We start from the raw sequence: 18,620 nt of genomic DNA on the forward strand, positions 1-18,620 counted from the left end.
TTTTAAGTGAATATAATGTCCATGAGCTAGTTACTTAATTGCTCTGCTTTTATTATACCATCTTTCAGAGATATTGAATTGGGCTTTAATAATTGCTTAGTCTCAAAAAAATCTCATAATATATTTATGTAGCATATTCTATTTCTCAGAAGAAACATGCATTTAATGAAGTAGTGTAATCATCATACTGCATAGAACATTGTTCCTGTCAACAAAGTGACTGTAGTTACTAAAATTATCCTACAGAATAACCATTTATGTCATTACATCTCTGTGAAACTGATGTCTGCAGTGTATTGATCATTTCACACCCGAACCAATTAAATGCCATCCAAATCATGCTTCTTGTCAGGCTCTGAACACAGCCAGCCTTCAGTAACATCACAAAGCAAATGAATTTACAGCTGCCAAAGCAGGATATAGGGCTCTAATGTCTAATGTAAGCTGCGGTACAATCAATAGATTCCTCTGCTGCTGATCCACTTCCAGGGAGATTGATTTCCGATACTTAAGTGTACACAGATTAAAGCCAGTGCTACTGCATGTAGCTAGTAAATGGATGTAGCAAATAAAAGCAAGCATTCTGTGGACAAGCTGCAGCGCACATGATGATGCAAGCATGCTTTTATGTCAACACTGTATGTACAGGTGACTTACATTACTGATGGATTTATGTAAAGCTTCACCCAGAGAGTGCCGCTATGAAGAAAAGATTACAACAGTAAAGGGAAACATTCAGACATCAACACAGCAAAAGGAAATAACAAAGGTGGAGGACATATAAAACAATTGTACTTACAGCTAGATATCACAAACGGGACATATGTAAGTTAGACAAAAACTGAATAAGACAAAAAATGGATATTATTACTACTACTATGTTGATGATCCATAATCAAGCAAGAATAGTGAAGTGCAACCACACTAAACCAGAATGAATCTCTCTAATGTTTACTCATTGGGTATTATGTAAAGCATATAAACACTGATAACGGACACTCAGTGGACCATCAATGGTAAGAAACAACAGGGCTTCTTCTTTGCTCAGCATGACTAAATGGAGTAATGGGGGAGCAAAAATGGTTAGTGAGTTAAGCGAAGGATGGTGGCAGTTAGGCAAACTTATTATAGGTTCACTTACAGCAGGCCCTGTGTCTGAAGTGTAGACAAAGGGTTCCATACTCTCCCCAAAAGCAAGGGCCACTGATAGAGGAGGGTACAAGCAGTAGTGCAGGCTTGGGTAGCACCCTGTGGGCTCCCTATCCTATTATTATTACAGGAACTTACACTATCTCACAAAAGTGAGTACAATACTCACATTTATGTAAATATATTATATCTTTTCATGTGACAACACTGAAGAAATGACACTTTGCTACAATGTAAAGTAGTGAGTGTAAAGCTTGTATAACAGTGTAAATTTGCTGCCCCCTCAAAATAACTCAACACAGGGCCAATAATATCTAAACCGCTGGCAACAAAAGTGAGTACACCCCTAAGTGAAAATGTCCCAATTGGGCCCAATTAGCCATTTTCCCTCCCCAGTGTCATGTGACTTGTTAGTGTTACAAGGTCTAAGGTGTGAATGGGAAGCAGATGTGTTACATTTGATGTTATTGCTCTCACTCTCTCATACTGGTCACTGGAAGTTCAACATGGCACCTCATGACAAAGAACTCTCTGAGGATCTGAAAAAAAGAAATGTTGCTCTACATAAAGATTGCCTAGGCAATAAGAAGATTGCCAAGACCCTTAAACTGAGCTGCAGCATGGTGACCAAGACCATACAGCGGTTTAACAGGACAGGTTCCACTCAGAACAGGCCTCATCATGGTCGACCAAAGAGGATGAGTGCACGTGGTCAGCATCCTATCCAGAGGTTGTCTTTGGGATATAGACCTATGAGTGCTGCCAGCATTGCAGCAGAGGTGGAAGGGGTGGGGGGGGCAGCCTGTCAGTGCTCAGATCATACACCGCACACTGCATCAAATTGGTCTGCATGGCTGTCTTCCCAGAAGGAAGCCTCTTCTAAAGATGATGAACACGAAAGCCCGCAAACAGTTGGCTGAAGCCAAGCAGACTAAGGACATGGATAACTAGAACCATGCCCTGTGGTCTGATGAGACCAAGATAAACGTATTTGGTTCAGATGGTGTCAAACATGTGTGGTGGCAACCAGGTGAGGAGTACAAATACAAGTGTGTCTTGCCTACACTCAAGCATTGTGGGGGGAGTGCCATGGTCTGGGGCTGCATAAGTGCTGCCGGCACTGGGGTGCTACAGTTCATTGAGGGAACCATGAATGCCAACATGTACTGTGACCTACTGAAGCAGAGCATGATCCCCTTCTTTCAGAGACTGGGTCGCAGGGCTGTATTCCAACATGATAATGACCCCAAACACACCTCCAAGACGACCACTGCCTTGCCAAAGAAGCTGAGGGTAAAGGTGATTGACTGGCCAAGCATGTCTCCAGACCTAAACCCTATTGAGCATCTGTGGGGCATCCTCAAATGGAAGGTGGAGGAGGGCAAGGTCTCTAACATCCACCAGATCCGTGATGCTGTCATGGAGGAGTGGAAGAGGACTCCAGTGGCAACTCGTGAAGCTCTAGTTAACTCCATGCCCAAGAGGGTTAAGGCAGTGCTGGAAAATAATGGTGGCCACACAAAATATTGACAATTTTGGTCCATTTTCACTCAGGGGTGTACTCACTTTTGTTGCCAGAGGTTTAGACATTAATGGCTGTGTGTTGAGTTATTTTGAGGGGACAGCAACTTTACACTGTTATACAAGCTGTACACTCACTACTTTACATTGTAGCAAAGTGTCATTTCTTCAATGTTGTCACATGAAAAGATATAATAAAATATTTACAAAAATGTGAGGAGTGTACTCACTTTTGTGAGATACTGTATATAGCACTGTCAATTTACAAAGCACTTTACACTATATTGTCAAAAGTATTGGGAAACCTACATTTACACGCACATGCACTTTAATGGCATCCAAGTCTTGGTCCATAGGGTGCAATATTGAATTGGCCCACCCTTTGCAGCTATAACAGCTTCAACTCTCCTGGGAAGGCTGTCCACAAGGTTTAGGAGTGTGCCTAAAGGAATGTTTGACCATTCTTCTAGAAGCGCATTTGTGAGGTCAGGACTGCCTCGCAGTCTGTGCTCTAATTCATCCCAAAGGTGTTCTATTGGGTTGAGGTCAGGACTGCAGACCAGTCAAGCTCCTCCACCCCAAACTCGCTCATCCATGTCTTTATGGATCTTGTTTGTGCACTGGTGCGCAGTCATGTTGGAACAGAAAGGGGCCAACCCAAAACTGTTCCCACATAGTTGGGAGCATGAAATTGTCCAGAATGTTGTGCAGAATGGTATGCTGACTCCTTAAGAGTTCCCTTCACTGGAACCAAGGGACCAAGCCCAACCCCTGAAAAACAACTCCACACCATAATCCTCCCTCCACCAAATGATTTTGACCACTGCACAAAGCAAGGTCCATAAAGACATGAATGAGCGAGTTTGGGGTGGAGGAACTTGATTGGCCTGCACTGGCCTGAGTCCTGACCTTAACCCAATAGAACACCTTTGGGATGAATTAGAGCAGAGACTGCGAGCCAGGCTATCTCTCCAACATCAGTGCCTGACCTCACAGATGCACTTCTGGAAGAATGGTCAAACATTTCCATAGACACACTCCTAAACCTTGTGGACAGCCTTCCCAGAAGAGTTGAAGCTGTTATAGCTGCAAAGGGTGAGCCAACTCAATATTGCACCCTACCGACTTAAGACTGGGATGCTATTATAGTTCATGTGCGTGTAAAGGCTTTTGGTAATTTAGTGTATATTGTACATTCACATCAGTTCCTGCCCTCAAGGAGCTTACAATCTAAGGTCTCTTAAGTGTGTTAAAGACAGTGCTCTTGCGCAAAAAATAATGAACTAATTCTACTAAATAAATAAATAAAAATCTCTATAAATTAATCATAATAAGAAATGTGTAACACGGTGTAAGCATATATCAAGTGCAAATTAGTTCCAAGTGACTTTAAAATTTCATATAAATATAATAAATACACATACATTCTAATTTTTTCAAGTATTTGAAAAATAATTCCACTGTAATAAATAAATGATGAGAAAAGTTCCAACGTGAATTATACATTTTGAGTTCTTATAATGTTTCTTCTAACATCCACCACAACACCAAGTGAATCCAGCACCGCCAGTATTAAATGGACGCACCAGAGGTATCTGCTTGTAAAGTTATAAACCAGCCAAAAACGCATTCCCATCTGGGAGTAACAATCTGCAGTGTCCACAATTATCTAGTTTCAATACTCATAGGGGGTTTAACCCATCCATCATTTGTCAGGGGAGAGGAGAGGGGAGAAGAGTACTTATCTAACTCACAATCATACATACACACACACACACACACTAGGGCCAAATTACCTACCAGTATGTTTTTTGAGTATGGGAGGAAATCCATGCAGGCACAGGGAGAACATTCAAACTCCATACAAGTAGTGTCACAGTTGGGACTAGGCAGAAGTGCTAACCACTTAGTCACTGTGTTGCTCCTATTACTTAGCCATTCATTGATACAGGAACAATTTTTTTGGCTAATTGTTTTCTACAGGAACAATTTTTTTGGCTAATTACCTATAGGCAATCAGTCATTTAACTCTTTTATATCAGTAGCTAAATTTGTAACTGCAGTCCAAGTGTGTTTACAGTGATAGGCACCATGCCCTTGCAGACTTATGCCAGAGACACGTCCTCCCTCCTGCACTAGGACAAGGAGCCAGATGATTTTATATTATTTAGCTACAGGTGACTACATCTGACTGATCCTGCCGATTTCCTGTGTCTGGGTGGTGGGCGCTGTGAATGGTGCATTGCAGTATACAGCCAGACTGGGGTAAAGCGACACTGCAGCTGGAACTAGTAGTTGACAGTGCCTCCAAGGCCAGAGGGGGACAGTACTGTGGGGTGATGGCACAGTGTACTAGAGTCAGGCACTGTAACCCCATTCTCTCCCAGAAGCACAGCATGCTAGCCTAGCTCTTACATCTTTCACCCATTTCTTGTTGGGTGCTGTGAATGTGTTCTGCTGTGGGTGACATTACAGCTTGTGATGTTGTTTGATGGGTCTTATGCACATTCATATTGCTCTACACCTAGGGTATTATATCACTGGCATTCCAATCATGACAGTATGGATGATTCTAATAGCTTACTAAAACTACCTTCTATGTTCCACTTCTTCCTCAAATATACAGGGGACATATGTGGGAATTGGGGATTGTGTCGCGATCTGTATGTGCCTGATAGACTCCCACTTGTGGATTTTGTGAATATTTACCGTGTACACAGTTAGCGGGCTCAAATTTTAAACCTCTCCCACTGTTAAAGCATTTTTAACACCCACAATTTGAAGAGGAACACTGCGCATGCCATGTCATTCTCTTCTGTATGCCCAAGGCTGAATCCTCCCCAGGAAAAAAATAATATTCACACTCTGGTCCTGCTTGGGTAAAATACAGGTTCACTTTAAAGTAGTTGTGCAAAGGCAAAGCACAGGTTCGCCTTCGGTCAGCCAATGCTTATTTCACTTTCGCATACCACCCAAATGTTCTTAGTCTTCTCATTAATGTATGACAGTAATGTGAAGAATTTTTTGCCAGTTTTATAGCATTACTATTCTTTCACCCTTTGTATCCTTAAACACTGTGTTATGCCTGGCTGTCCCTTAACACGTTTTAAAAATGTATATGGTATTAATGATTTGTAAACACATGGTTGAACTTGTAAGGAGCATATTATTTACTTTACTTTTATTATTTTAGCGATACCAGTGACCTTAATACTGGAGTGGTTTGCAGAACAAATGTTATGGACAAATTTTACAATGTGAACATCTGTTCCCCAACAACTGTGAAAGAAGGGAATTCCCCCACTCTGGGAGATTTCCTAATTTCTTGTCTTGGACAAGGATATTTTCCAAGAGGTGAACAGACAGCAAAAAAATCTGGACATGGGTTATAATCCTTCTCCGTTTGCATAGCTTGATAATTATCATCCTAGAGACATTCAAAAGCAGGTCAAACAGAGGGGCAGGCACACCATAATTATTAAATACAGGTGAACCATCCCAACAAGAAGATTCCAAACAAAAGTGAAACCAAGGACATTAATGTAACAGTTGCAGGGCCTTTTGATCAAAACTAGCATTTGCAGAAGCAGACACATCAACCTTGTAGAACGTAAAGAATGTATGTATAAAAGTCCAAGTAGCAGTCTTACAAATTATAGACACAAAAGCCTGATGAGGAAAAGCTGAAAAAACTCACTGCTAGAGTGGGCTTTAATAAGAAAAGGAGGCACCTTATCTTGCCGTCCAAAGGCATGTACCGCAAATCCACTTGGAAATAAGAGATCTGGAAGCTGCAGAACCTCCTTTAGGACGTTTTGGAATAATAAACAGACACCATCTGCCTTAAAGAAGCAAACCCTGGCGTCCTTCACCATATTTAGTCAGTGAAGAGAGATATGCTTGGGGTGCACTGGTGCTGCAAATAGGAAAGGCAACACAATATCCTCATTAACCACTTAAGCCCCGGAAGATTTTACCCCCATTCCGACCAGGGGGTATTTTGCGATTCGGCACTGCGTGAATTTAACGCACAATTGCGCGGTCGTGCGACGCTGTACCTAAACGAATTTGACGTCCTTTTTTTCCCACAAACAGAGCTTTCTTTTGGTGGTATTTGATCACCTGTGCGATTTTTTGATCACGCGCTATAAACAAAAAAAGAGCGTCAATTTTGCAAAAATAGCAATATTTTTCACATTTTTTTATATGAAATTCCCCCCAAAAAAATGTAAAAATCAAAATTTTTAAAAATTTTCGGCCAATTTGTTTTATGCTACCTATGTTTGGTAAAAAAAAATCGCAAAAAGCGTATTTTGATTGGTTTGCGCAAAAGTTATCGCGTTTACTAACAAAGGGAAAGATTTTTGTCACTTTTGTTGTTTTTTTTTTTAACGCGTAATGGCGGCGATCTGCGATTTTTTTTGCGGTACTGCGACATTGCGGCGGACAGATCGGACCCTTGACTGACATTTTTGACACTTTTGGGGTTACCAGTGACATTTCTACAGTAATCAGTGCTATACATATGCACTGTTACTGTAAAAATACACTGGTAGTGAAGGGGTTAACTTTATTTGGAAGGGAGGGGCTGTGTGTGTCCCTAGGGGCGTGGTTTCTACTGTGATTGGCTGTGGCTCTAGCTGTAAGGACACTGATCAACGGATCTACATACCAGATCCGTTTTATCAGTGTCTTTGCAGCGAGGAGAATGACAGGCAGTTTGTTTACACAAGCTGCCTGACATTCTCCCTCTCCCCCGCCGATCGCCGAGTGACCGGCGGACATCGGGTCCGCTGGTCACACGCGCGGGGGGGTCCGTGACCACGCGGGAGCGGGAGCGCGCCCCCGGGGGCGCGCGCTCGCTCCCTAGACCCTCACAAGCAAGCAACGTAGCCCTACGTTAGTTTGCCTGTGAGGGGCTGACCGCCGACGTAGATAGTCGTGCGGCGGTCGGCAAGTGGTTAAGGTACATATAGAGGCCACTTTGGGTAAAAACGAGGTCAGGTCACTAGTCTTTTAACAACCTTGTCTCTATGCAAGATCAAGTGAGGCTTTCTACAGGACAATTCTGATAACTTAGAAAGCCTTCTGACCGAAGTGACGGCCAGAAGAAAGGCTATGGTATAACAACACCAAGAAGATGTCCTGAAAAGGGGCCTTGTAGTGATACTAGATTTAAGTTCCATGGTTGAAGAAAGGATAAAAGGTATATCAGCGCTCAAAAACCTAACAAAAAGCAGCTATACACTCAGGTTCAAAAACAAAACCAGCATAACAAAATGTCCATGCAAAAAGCCCTCAGGTGCAGACTATAGTGGCAGAAATCCTGATGGGAGATGCAAACAGTAACAGGTGCAGATAATGACAGGTGCTCTTCAGTGTACAACACACAGCCCACCACCTTACAGAATGGCCTCTCACCTCAACCTGATAAAATCAGGCAACCAGATCTCCACTTTCCTCAGACAGGACACAAAACCACTGTGAGCAGGAACTCATGGACCTATATACTTCCGGACTCTCTCCACCATAAGCATTATAGAAGACAAAAAAACAGGCAGCCCATAGCGTGAACCTGATAAACTTATTATATTCAAAAGCAATAACAAGGTGGCCTCTTACTCTGAGAAGATCATTCAACAGCATTGTTCTAATGTGTGTAGCACCCGCGGGAGCAACGAGACCAGCTCGGTCCTCGCCGGAATCCAAAGTGTCAGCGGGAGACGTCAGACTCTCCTCCTAACCCCCCGCACGCGTATCGCCTCCCGTGGGTGGAGGCTTCCTCAGCGGTCTTCTGCATTGAGGCTGGCGAGGCTGCATTGAGGACACTGCGCTGGGGAGGCTGCATTGGAGACACTGCACTGGCGAGGCTGCATTGAGGACACTGCGCTGGCGAGGCTGCATTGGGGACACTGCGCTGGCGAGGCTGCATTGGGGACACTGCGCTGGCGAGGCTGCATTGGGGACACCGCGCTGGCTAGGCTGCATTGGGGACACCGCGCTGGCTAGGCTGCATTGGGGACACTGTGCTGGCAAGGCTGCATTGGGAACACTGCGCTGGCTAGGCTGCATTGGGGACACTGTGCTGGCGAAGCTGCATTGGGCACACTGCGCTGGCGAGGCTACATTGGGGACACTGCGCTGGCGAGGCTGCATTGGGGAACTGCGCTGGCGAGGCTGCATTGATTGACACTGCGCTGGGGAGGCTGCATTGATGGACACTGCGCTGATGAGGCTGCATTCATGGGCACAGGTAAGACTGCATTGCTGTTTATTTAAAATTTTAAGCTTTTTTCCTAAAATTTCCCTCCTAAATGTGAGGTACGTGTTATACTCCGATGCGTGTTATACGCCGATAAATACGGTATATATACATGAGTTTTTTCACATGTTAGCTTACTTATCTGTTTCTAGCGCTACACTATTTGTTTTTATACATGGTTGAAGAAAGGTCTAACAGAGGGAGAAACATGTGAAACTCTTTTTTATAAAGGTACAAATCAGTAAATGACTAGCAAGAACATGTTGAAAAGGAAAAGACAGGGAAGATACCTGACTCTTTATGGTACTAAAGACCAGGTTCTGTGTTTTTCCCAACTGAACAAAGGAAAGAGCATGGCCGCCGTAAAGGCATGTGAGGAAACCCCCACAGGCTCACACCTTTCACAGTCTTTCACATACAATGCTAAACCTTACAGGAAATAGGAATACAAGTTTAGAGACAGGGGCATTTCAGATTTAGTAAGCCCAACAATGCTCAAACAACCTGGGTTTCAACAGTCAGGCTGCCAAAGCCAGCAAATGAGAAGCAGGATGGAAACATTGTTCTCAATATAAGAGATTTGGCAAATCTAGCAGAGGCCATGCTATGGCTACCAAATAAACAAAGTCAGCATACCACACTCGCAAAGGCCAATTCAGAGCTATGAGAATGACTGGAATGCCCTTGATTCTTCAAAGTAGATTAGGTAGTAACTTCAGGTGAGCAAAGGCATAGATCAGGGCATACTTATCCGAAGGTGCCACCAGTGCATCTGCCTTCTGGTCCCGTGTCCCAGAGACAAATCTGTCCAGCTTCTTGTTTAGTCAAGAAGCTAGCAAGTCTGCATTCAGTGTTCCCTAAATATGTTCCAGGAACATCTACTCATTATGAGACCATTCCTCTGGGCGCAGACATGTTTGCTGAGAAAATCTACCTGCCAGTTCTCCACCACAGGAATATGCATTGAGGAGATCGATGAAACACGAAACTCGACCCAGGACATGATAGACTGTACTTCTGTCACCACTTCAATACTCCTGGGACCTCCCTAATAATTGATGCAAGCCTCCACTGTGACAACATTTGACTAAACACAGACTGGATGACTGATCAAAAGTGGAGTCAAGTGAATGAATGGCAAATTGCTTGTCAATCTAGGAAGTTGATTGGAAGTTTTGACTCTCCCTGAGACCAAAAACACTGTACAGACAGATGGTTCACAACTCCGGTCCAACCCAGGAGACCGGCATTCATTATCACAATCTTTAAATGAAGGGGAAGAAAAAAACTTGCCCTCTGACAACGCCAGGGACAGAAACCACCATGACATAGACATCTTGGTTTGAGGATGTTATGAAATCACCTTGCCCAGAGAAAGACAGGATTGGTTCCCAGCCATGAAAATGTTCTGTTACAAAGTACTAGAGTTGAATTGAGCAAATGGATCCGCTTTAACCACTTAAGGACCAGAAGGTTTTACCCCCTTAATGACCAGGCCATTTTTTGTGATACGGAACTGCATTATTTTAATTGACAATTATGCGGTCATGCAATGCTGTACCCAAATAAAACTGATGTCCATTGTTTCCCCACAAATAGAGCTTTCTGTTGGTGGTATTTGATCACCTCTGCAATTTTTATTTTTTGCGCTATAAACAAAAAAAGAGCGACAGTTCTGAAAAAAACTTATAAATTATTTCCAACCTATTGGGGGTCGGGGTGTGTTGGTTTGGGGCGCTACCACCTTGCACTACCCAGTTGTGCAAAAAATTAATTGTGTGTTGGTCCCATGAAAGTGCACTGTGCTCACTTGAATTGGCCAAAATAGCCAAGGTGTGCAAAAGAATTATAAAAGTGCTGCGTGCTGTAAATAGTACTAAAAGTGCAATAAGTGCAAAAAATATTCAAAGTGTACTTGTGCTGGATAGATTGGACCATCTATGTGTCAATCGCCAGATGCAGGTTGTGATCCAACCTGCTTAATACTATTCAGTAAAAAGTGCCAAAGTGCTAATAAGTGAATAAACAGTTATATATTAAACCATTTATTGTGATATCCCCTCGTGGGGGGTGAAAACTTACAGCCGTGATCACTTAAAAATAAAGATATTGATAAATAAAATGGTAAGTTGCGCCCGTATGGCGCGTGCTGGGAGTGCAAGTGCTAATACCTGAGGTAAAGCACTTACCAGAGGCTCTCCCTTACTCCAAAGCCGGCTTGGTTATTGCTTCTCCCCTTTGATGCCTGCAGGGCTCCTGAGTTGCACTCGATCGTTTGCAGGTATTTAATGTGAAAACATCTAGGGAGTCAGTGTACAAAAACCAAGAAGACTTCCATTGCGTAGTACAGTAGTATATCGGGGGAAGAAGTTAGTATCAACTCACTGTTAGGAAGTTCACTGTCAGCTTGTCTGGTGTTTCCTGGCGTTCCGCTGTTCGGCCTTACCGCGTTCCACCGGCCGAAACCACCTAACCAAAAGTGACGAATGACGCTGTGTTGCCGCTCTACGCATTTCGTCACTGCAACGTCATCTGGGGCTGCAGAACTGCAGCCAGGAACAGTTTTTGACAAGTTCTCCTGGAGCCTTGGCCTAAAAAGTAGAAGACCCAAGTACTCCAGATAATATGACAGATATGACAGAATCAAAAAAGACCACTCAATGTTCAAGATCCATCAGATGTCCAGAGGGAAAAAAATTCTCAGCGCAGCAAAAAGCCTGCTAGTCTATCACAATAGTAAGTCTTCAAAGATAGGGTGGGGTAAACTGCCACAGCTCTGGACCTGAGAACTCTGCAAGGAATCCCCAGATATAGTAGGCTGACCTGAATAGCAGGTTACTGTGGAAAGATGAATACTTTTTGGCAAGTTGGAGAGAAATCCAGGTTTTTTAAATATCTGGTCTGAATCTACCATTAGTTGTTGGTTGTTAAAATATCTTCCAAATGAAACAACAAATTAAACAAAAAATATAGCAGAGGAGAAAAAACATCCATTCTCACAAGGACACTAATTAAAACAGAACAGATATAAGGTAGGAGGGGTTATAGCCTGTGACTAGTGTTTTTTTCTGCCGGAGCCAACCGTATAACCCTAGATTGCTTATTAACAGAATATTACAGTCTGATGTAGCAAAAATGTAGGGCGATGGTAGATGTGAACATCATAGCTGTTCCTGAAAGTTTATACACTATGAAATATTACATTATTTTTGGAAACATAAAACAACCTTTCAAGGTCAATTGCATTCATTGTACGGATTTTAGCAAAAGGAATTGCATATATTTACTATTTTCTGTTCTGTATGTAATGAGATTGGCCATTGCAATAATGCCCTAAAGCTAAACTCTAGAAAAAGTAAAAATGCCCCCATTGCAGTGGGGCTGTCCCACATTGGAACAATTAAATGTTTTTTTCTGATTAGGGGACTTGGAAAAGCACTTTTACTTACCTGATCCCCCACTCAAAAAGGCTCCTCCACACTGCTAGATCAGTTACTGTAGCCTCTTCTCCCCTACACTCTAGTGGTCTAAGGTCCTCTGACATCATCAAGACTGATGTAGGGTCTGCATTAGACACAAGGACACTTAGAGAACCCCATCTGCCAGGGGAGCAGAGGATCAGCTAAATAAATATGCATTTTCCTCACCTAGACATAAACAAACAATTAACCCTTGCAGTGTGGTCATAGTCCCACTGCAAGGGGGGACTATTATTTTTCCCAGAGTGGGACTTTTAAGATGAGTATAAGTTTTTTTGTCCACTTCAGAACTGCTCCTCTCCCCATATAAGTGTGAAACATGTCAAGGCTCCCTTGGTCATTTCTGTTTTCCTGTGTCTAAAAAGAAATAGCCGCACATCCAGGGATTCCAATAAGTTTCAAATACCTTTAATTCCAAAATGTTGCAAGTGATGACACCAAAGACACCAACATGAAGTCTCGTAGACGCGTTTCACACATACATCTTGTGCTTAATCATTACCCAAGATGTATGTGTGAAACGCGTCTACGAGACTTCATGTTGGTGTCTTTGGTGTCATCACTTGCAACATTTTGGAATTAAAGGTATTTGAAACTTATTGGAATCCCTGGATGTGCGGCTATTTCTTTTTCTACAAGTGTTCCCACGGAGGCGGGCTGGGGCCAGCACTCTATGGGATATCCTATCTCCTGGCAATTACTACACACTATACACCTGGAGCAGTGTTTTCCTTTCTTCAGTTTCCTGTGTCTACCTCTTACTCAATAAACCTACGGTGAGCGAGAGAACTATGTGAATTCATAATTATGAATTTTGTCATGTAGGGACCATGCAACATCTGAAACCTGCAATTTTCTGGGCTTTAGGGCATGTTGTGCCAGCTCCCTTATGGCAAGAAGCCCTTTGCTGCTTGTGCATCTTCAATTAATAAATATAATATGATGTTAAAAAATAAATTATAATAATTATAGTATTAAATCACTCTAACTATTCTAAAACAGGAAACCTGCACCTCAGCATTATTGGACATGCATGAATGTTTTGACCAGAATATCAACAAAGATACAAGACTTTTTTTTTTTTAAAGGTATTTTTCAGATACAAGACTTTTAGCACACCACCCAAGAACAGTGCAAGGGATGCCTGATATTTTAGTGGTGCAGTCCTACGGGAAAAAAAGATCCAATCACACTTGGAGAAAATTTGATTTTTTGAGGTGTTCTGTACTTAGTGTACAAGTCCCCAGTGTTGCTACGATTGCAAACCAGCAATTTTTTATTTTTTTGCCAGTTATAGAAAATTATAGTTGGTTGCAGACCGAAAGTATATTATATAAATGTATTTTGCAAAAGTAAAATTTTCCTTTAAAAGAAAGTAAGAAAAAAAAAAGACGACGTTATTTTGTGCTCCTGATTATAATGCAATTATATTTTTCTGATACTATTTCTTTTGGAAATGACTTCAGTCTGTTAGTATTTTGATAAACAAACTGTTCTGTTTCTTGCTGCTTTTAAATGTTCTTTTTAACTGGACCAGATTGTGATTAGCATCACATAATTATTACGCTCTGCTGTGTGTATTAAACACTCCTACAGCACAATTTTCTTGTGGCTTTTGGTTTTCTTGTATTTTCAACGTACTAAAAAAAGACTGATAGCTCTTTTAAAAAAAATAAAAGCTGCGTATTTGCAAAATAGCAGAACATGTTAACGTGCAATTAGATTGTCAGCTGAAAGAATACTTCAGCCTGGATTCTAAAATGTACCTTTTATTTTTAAGGGTTTTCTTTATTGTGGAAACTTCCACACATGCACAATGTAGCCCATGTAAGAAACTGGCAGAATGTAAGTTCCTGGCTGCAGGTAGAAGGTTTTATTGCCAAAAACAATTTTACTTTCACACGTCACACCTGTCCTATCTGATGTGGCATTATTCATTTATATGCTCTGTCAACCTACAATGGACCAACATTTGCAGTGAGCCATATTAGACAATAGTGTGCAGGTGCATTGAAGGTACATTGGTTAAGAGTGTTGATGTACCATTTAAAATGGTTGGCACCATGAACCATGGGTTATACGTTAAGGTACCTTGTGTTTGAAAATGCACTTTACTACAATGCAGATGTGTGAAGCTTCCCTAAGACTTACCTTTACCCTTAATAACTTTAAAAATAACTCTTAACCTACCATTTATTGGTTTTATACATACACTGCTCAAAAAAATTTAAAAGAAAAAAAAATTAAAGGAACACTTTTTAATCAGAGTATAGCATCAAGTCAATTAAACTCCTGGGATATTGATCTGGTCAGTTAAGTAGCAGAGGGGGTTGTTAATAAGTTTTAGCTGCTTTGGTGTTAATGAAATGAACAACGGGTGCACTAGATGGGCAACAATGAGGTGACCTCCAAAAGAGAAATGGCTTTGCAGGTGGAGGCCACTGACAGTATTTGCACAAGCAGTCCAACTCCTCCAGGGTGGCACATCAATACGTACCATTGCCAGAAGGTTTGCTGTGTCTCCCAACACAGTCTCAAGAGCATTTAGTAGATTCCAGGAGACAGGCAGTTACTCTAGGAGAGCTGGACAGGGCTATAGAAGGTCCTTAACCTATCAGCAGGACCGGTATCTGCTCCTTTGTGCAAGGAGGAACAGGATGAGCACTGCCAGAACCCTACAAAATGACCTCCAGCAGGCCACTGGTGTGAATGTCTCTGACCGAACAATCAGAAACAGACTTCATGAGGGTGGCCTGAGGGCTCAAAGTCCTCTAGCGGGCCATGTGCTCACTGGCTGGAACCATGGAGCTCGATTGGCATTTGCCATTAAACACCAGAATTGGCAGGTCCACCACTGGTGCCCTGTGCTTTTCACAGATGAGAGCAGGTTCACCCTGAGCACATATGACAGACGTGAAAGGGTCTGGAGAAGCTGTGGAGAACGTTATGCTGCCTGTAACATCGTTTAGCATGACCGGTTTAGTGGTCGGTTAGTGATGGTCTTGGGAGGCATATCCATCGAGTGACCCAGATCTCTACATGCTAGACAATGACACCATGATTGCCATTAGATATCAGGATGAAATCCTTGGACCCATTGTCAGACCCTATGCTGGTGTAGTGGGTCGTGGGTTCCGCCTGGTGTACAACAATGCCGGCCTCATGTGGACCTTGCTTCGTGCACTGGTCCAAATCATCTGGTGGAGGGGGGATTATGGTGTGGGGTTATTTTTCAGGGATGGGCTTGGCCCCTTAGTTCCAGTGGAGGGAACTCTTAAGGCATCATCATACCAAGGGGCCAAGCCCAACCCCTGAAAAACAACCCCACACCATAACCCCCCCTCCACCTCCACCAAATGATTTGGACCAGTGCACAAAGCAAGATCCATAAAGAGGTCCATAAAGACATGGATGAACGAGTTTGGGATGGAGGAACTTGACTGGCCTTCACAGAATCCTCACATCAACCTGACAGAACACCTTTGGAATGAATTAGAGTGGAGACTGCAAGTCAGGCCTTCTAGTCCAACATCAGTGCCTGGCCTCACAAATAGACTTCTGGAAGGATGGTCAAACATTTCCATAGACACACCCCTAAACCTTGTGAATAGCCCTCCCAGAACAACTCAATATTAAACCCTACGGACGAAGACTGGGATGCCATTAAAATTCATGAGCGTGTAAAGGCAGGCATTCCAATATTTTTGATAATATAGTGTATGTATATATATATATATATATATACTGTATATTCTGTTTTATTGATTTTACAAGTAGTTATACAAAAAATAGTGCAATAGTTGCCCATGTAGGGGCAGGGCCTTCTGGCCCATTATACAAAAGTCAAAAGAAAAGAAATTACATAAAAGCAAAAAGTAAAAATAGAAAAAAACTTTAAACGAGATCCCAGAAAGGAGTAAATCTGTTAAAGTGCAAGGCTCGAGTAAGGAGTTGATATGGGACCATTTGGTAACCAGACATTTGGTAAATGACAGGGTCAACATGAACATAGACTTTTAAGTATCATTATCATCCACCTATGTAGTAATGGAGGGCTTATCCAACCAACAAGACCATACCTTCAGAAACTTGAGGGGACACCCCCTATTAGCGTAGGTGGCTTGATATAAGGGCAGTTTTGAGGTTTGTTTACAGCACATTGTATTTACCTTAGGAGAACAGAATAACAAAAGGTTCAGAACAGTTTGCCCAGCTATCGTGTTGGCTAGTGGTTTAACTAGACCAGTGATGGCAAACCTTGGCACCCCAGATGTTTTAGAACTACATTTTCTATGATGCTCATGCCCTCTGCAGTGTAGTTGAGCTTAATGGGAAATGTGGTTCCAAAACATCTGGGGTGCCAAGGTTCACCATCACTGAACTAGACCCAGTAGACAATACTGCGGCTCAAGAGGTATTGTGATCTGCTTAACCTACCATTTATTGTTGTATGTGCTTTGAAAGTTTGCACAAATGGCATCTTCTTGTTGAAATAAGGTATTGCAACCCAGGAGCCTGTGACCTTACATAGCTTTATATACAAGTCCCCAGTGCACTGGGACAGTGTTTGAGCAGAAGCTTTCTGATCCTTATGATCTCCATTTGGTTCTCCAAATCCCATCTAATGCTCTGATTACCCCCCAATCTGTTCTCTGGTTCCTTTTACTTGTCAGCAACCTGGTTTGACCAAATGCATTTGATACAACACTGCCTCAAAGTAGCTTGCCCTGACTTTTGCCTGTTTTAAAATATTGTCTTTTCTGATGACTGTGTACTTTTCTACAAGTGTCTGCTCTTCAGCTTTTACCATTGCATGTAGCAACCTGGAAGTGCTATCCCAACCACAGCACTTGCTGCCTGGAGTTTGCATGTTCTCCCCGTGCATACATGGGTTTTCTCTGGGTACTGCAGTTTCCTCCTACATTCCAAAGACATGCTGGTAGGTTAGTTGGCTCCTGAATAGATTGGCCCTAGTATGTATATGTATGAATATGAGTTAGGGACTTTTGCTTGTAAGCTCCTTGAGGGCAGAGACTGATGTGAATGTACAATACATAAGTGTAAAGTGCTGTGCAAATTGACGGCTCTATTTAGGTCCCTGTAATAAATATAGAAAAATACAGCAGATTTTAGACTTCTGAAAATGACTAGAATCTCCTGCGTATTTTTGCTTTATTCAACATCATTTTACAGCATTATCTTGCCTGATATAAATAAGCTGATAAAACAGTTTAATGAAAGGAGAATGGCATGACAAATGAAAACAAATAACAATTTAAACAATTCATTACACCGTTAAAAACAATTTATTTGAAACGCATTCAATGCTAATTTTTCAATGTGATAAATGTCACAATCCTCATCAAACAGAAATCAACAAGGACCCTTGGAAGGTCAATGTTTCCAGCAAACTCCAGAGTAGCCCCATGTCCTAGCAGCAATATTTGTTATAGGGTAGTGTCCAAAACAATAGTAATAGCTTCAAGTTGTCTTGAAATCACAAAAGAATGCTGCAGAGAACAGCATCACATCATTACATGGTGTGGCTCTGTTCTCTACAGCATTCAGGACCACTGGCCACCAAGGACAAAAGATGGCACTGCATGTCATGCGACCAAGGACACTTGCCAAAATGATATGCATGGGGGGGGGTCGTAATGTACAAGGTGGGGTATGAAGGTATGAAGATAGAAAGTGACTTCATGTCATCTAACTTCTTATATTTCCTTGGGGATTCAGTGGGGACTTCTCACCATAATGTCCAGCCTCTTTTCTGCTCACTTTGGAATGTCTCTCTTTCTGTTACAACAGGGGTGTTCCTACTACTTTTGATTCACTCCTCATAAAGAAAAAGAGATGTAAAACCCACCAGAAGAGCATTACTTTCCTAAAATAGCCTCAGCAATTTGGCAGACCTGAAAAATTAAACAAACCCCAATAAAATCCTTGAGATATAAAAAAAATGCTGATTTAAATGGAACCTGTCAGGGTAGAAATAAATCTGAAAACAAATCTTTGTAGGTGGAAGCCATTTAATAAACAAGACAGGCACTTCCTTATAAATCATGGATCATTAAATTAATCTACAGTAAAAACTTTTTTTTATAGTATTATTAGAGGTATTAGAGGAGGGAAGGGTTATGACCTATGTCAGTTTTTTTATGTTGTTTGGGAGACTTTCCCTAACTTGCTCTAGGGACACAACAGGC

General features: G+C 42.1%; 1 protein-coding gene across 6 annotated transcripts in view; it reads right to left on the reverse strand.

The window, feature by feature from the left end:
* Positions 1 to 18,620, reverse strand: part of FAM184A (family with sequence similarity 184 member A) — a 322,784-nt gene that overhangs the window by 42,615 nt on the left and 261,549 nt on the right. For 4 of the 6 annotated variants that reach the window (XM_082249799.1, XM_082249801.1, XM_082249802.1 and 1 more), the window contains one exon: positions 658 to 699. The exons of the other annotated variants lie outside the window; for them this stretch is intronic. In XM_082249799.1, the coding sequence (XP_082105925.1) occupies positions 658 to 699 (42 nt within the window). The remainder of the gene's footprint in view (positions 1 to 657; positions 700 to 18,620) is intronic. 6 annotated transcript variants of the gene reach the window in all.

This window comes from Pelophylax lessonae, assembly GCF_965119305.1.
Source record: "Pelophylax lessonae genome assembly, chromosome: 3".
In the NCBI taxonomy this organism is placed as follows: domain Eukaryota; kingdom Metazoa; phylum Chordata; class Amphibia; order Anura; family Ranidae; genus Pelophylax; species Pelophylax lessonae.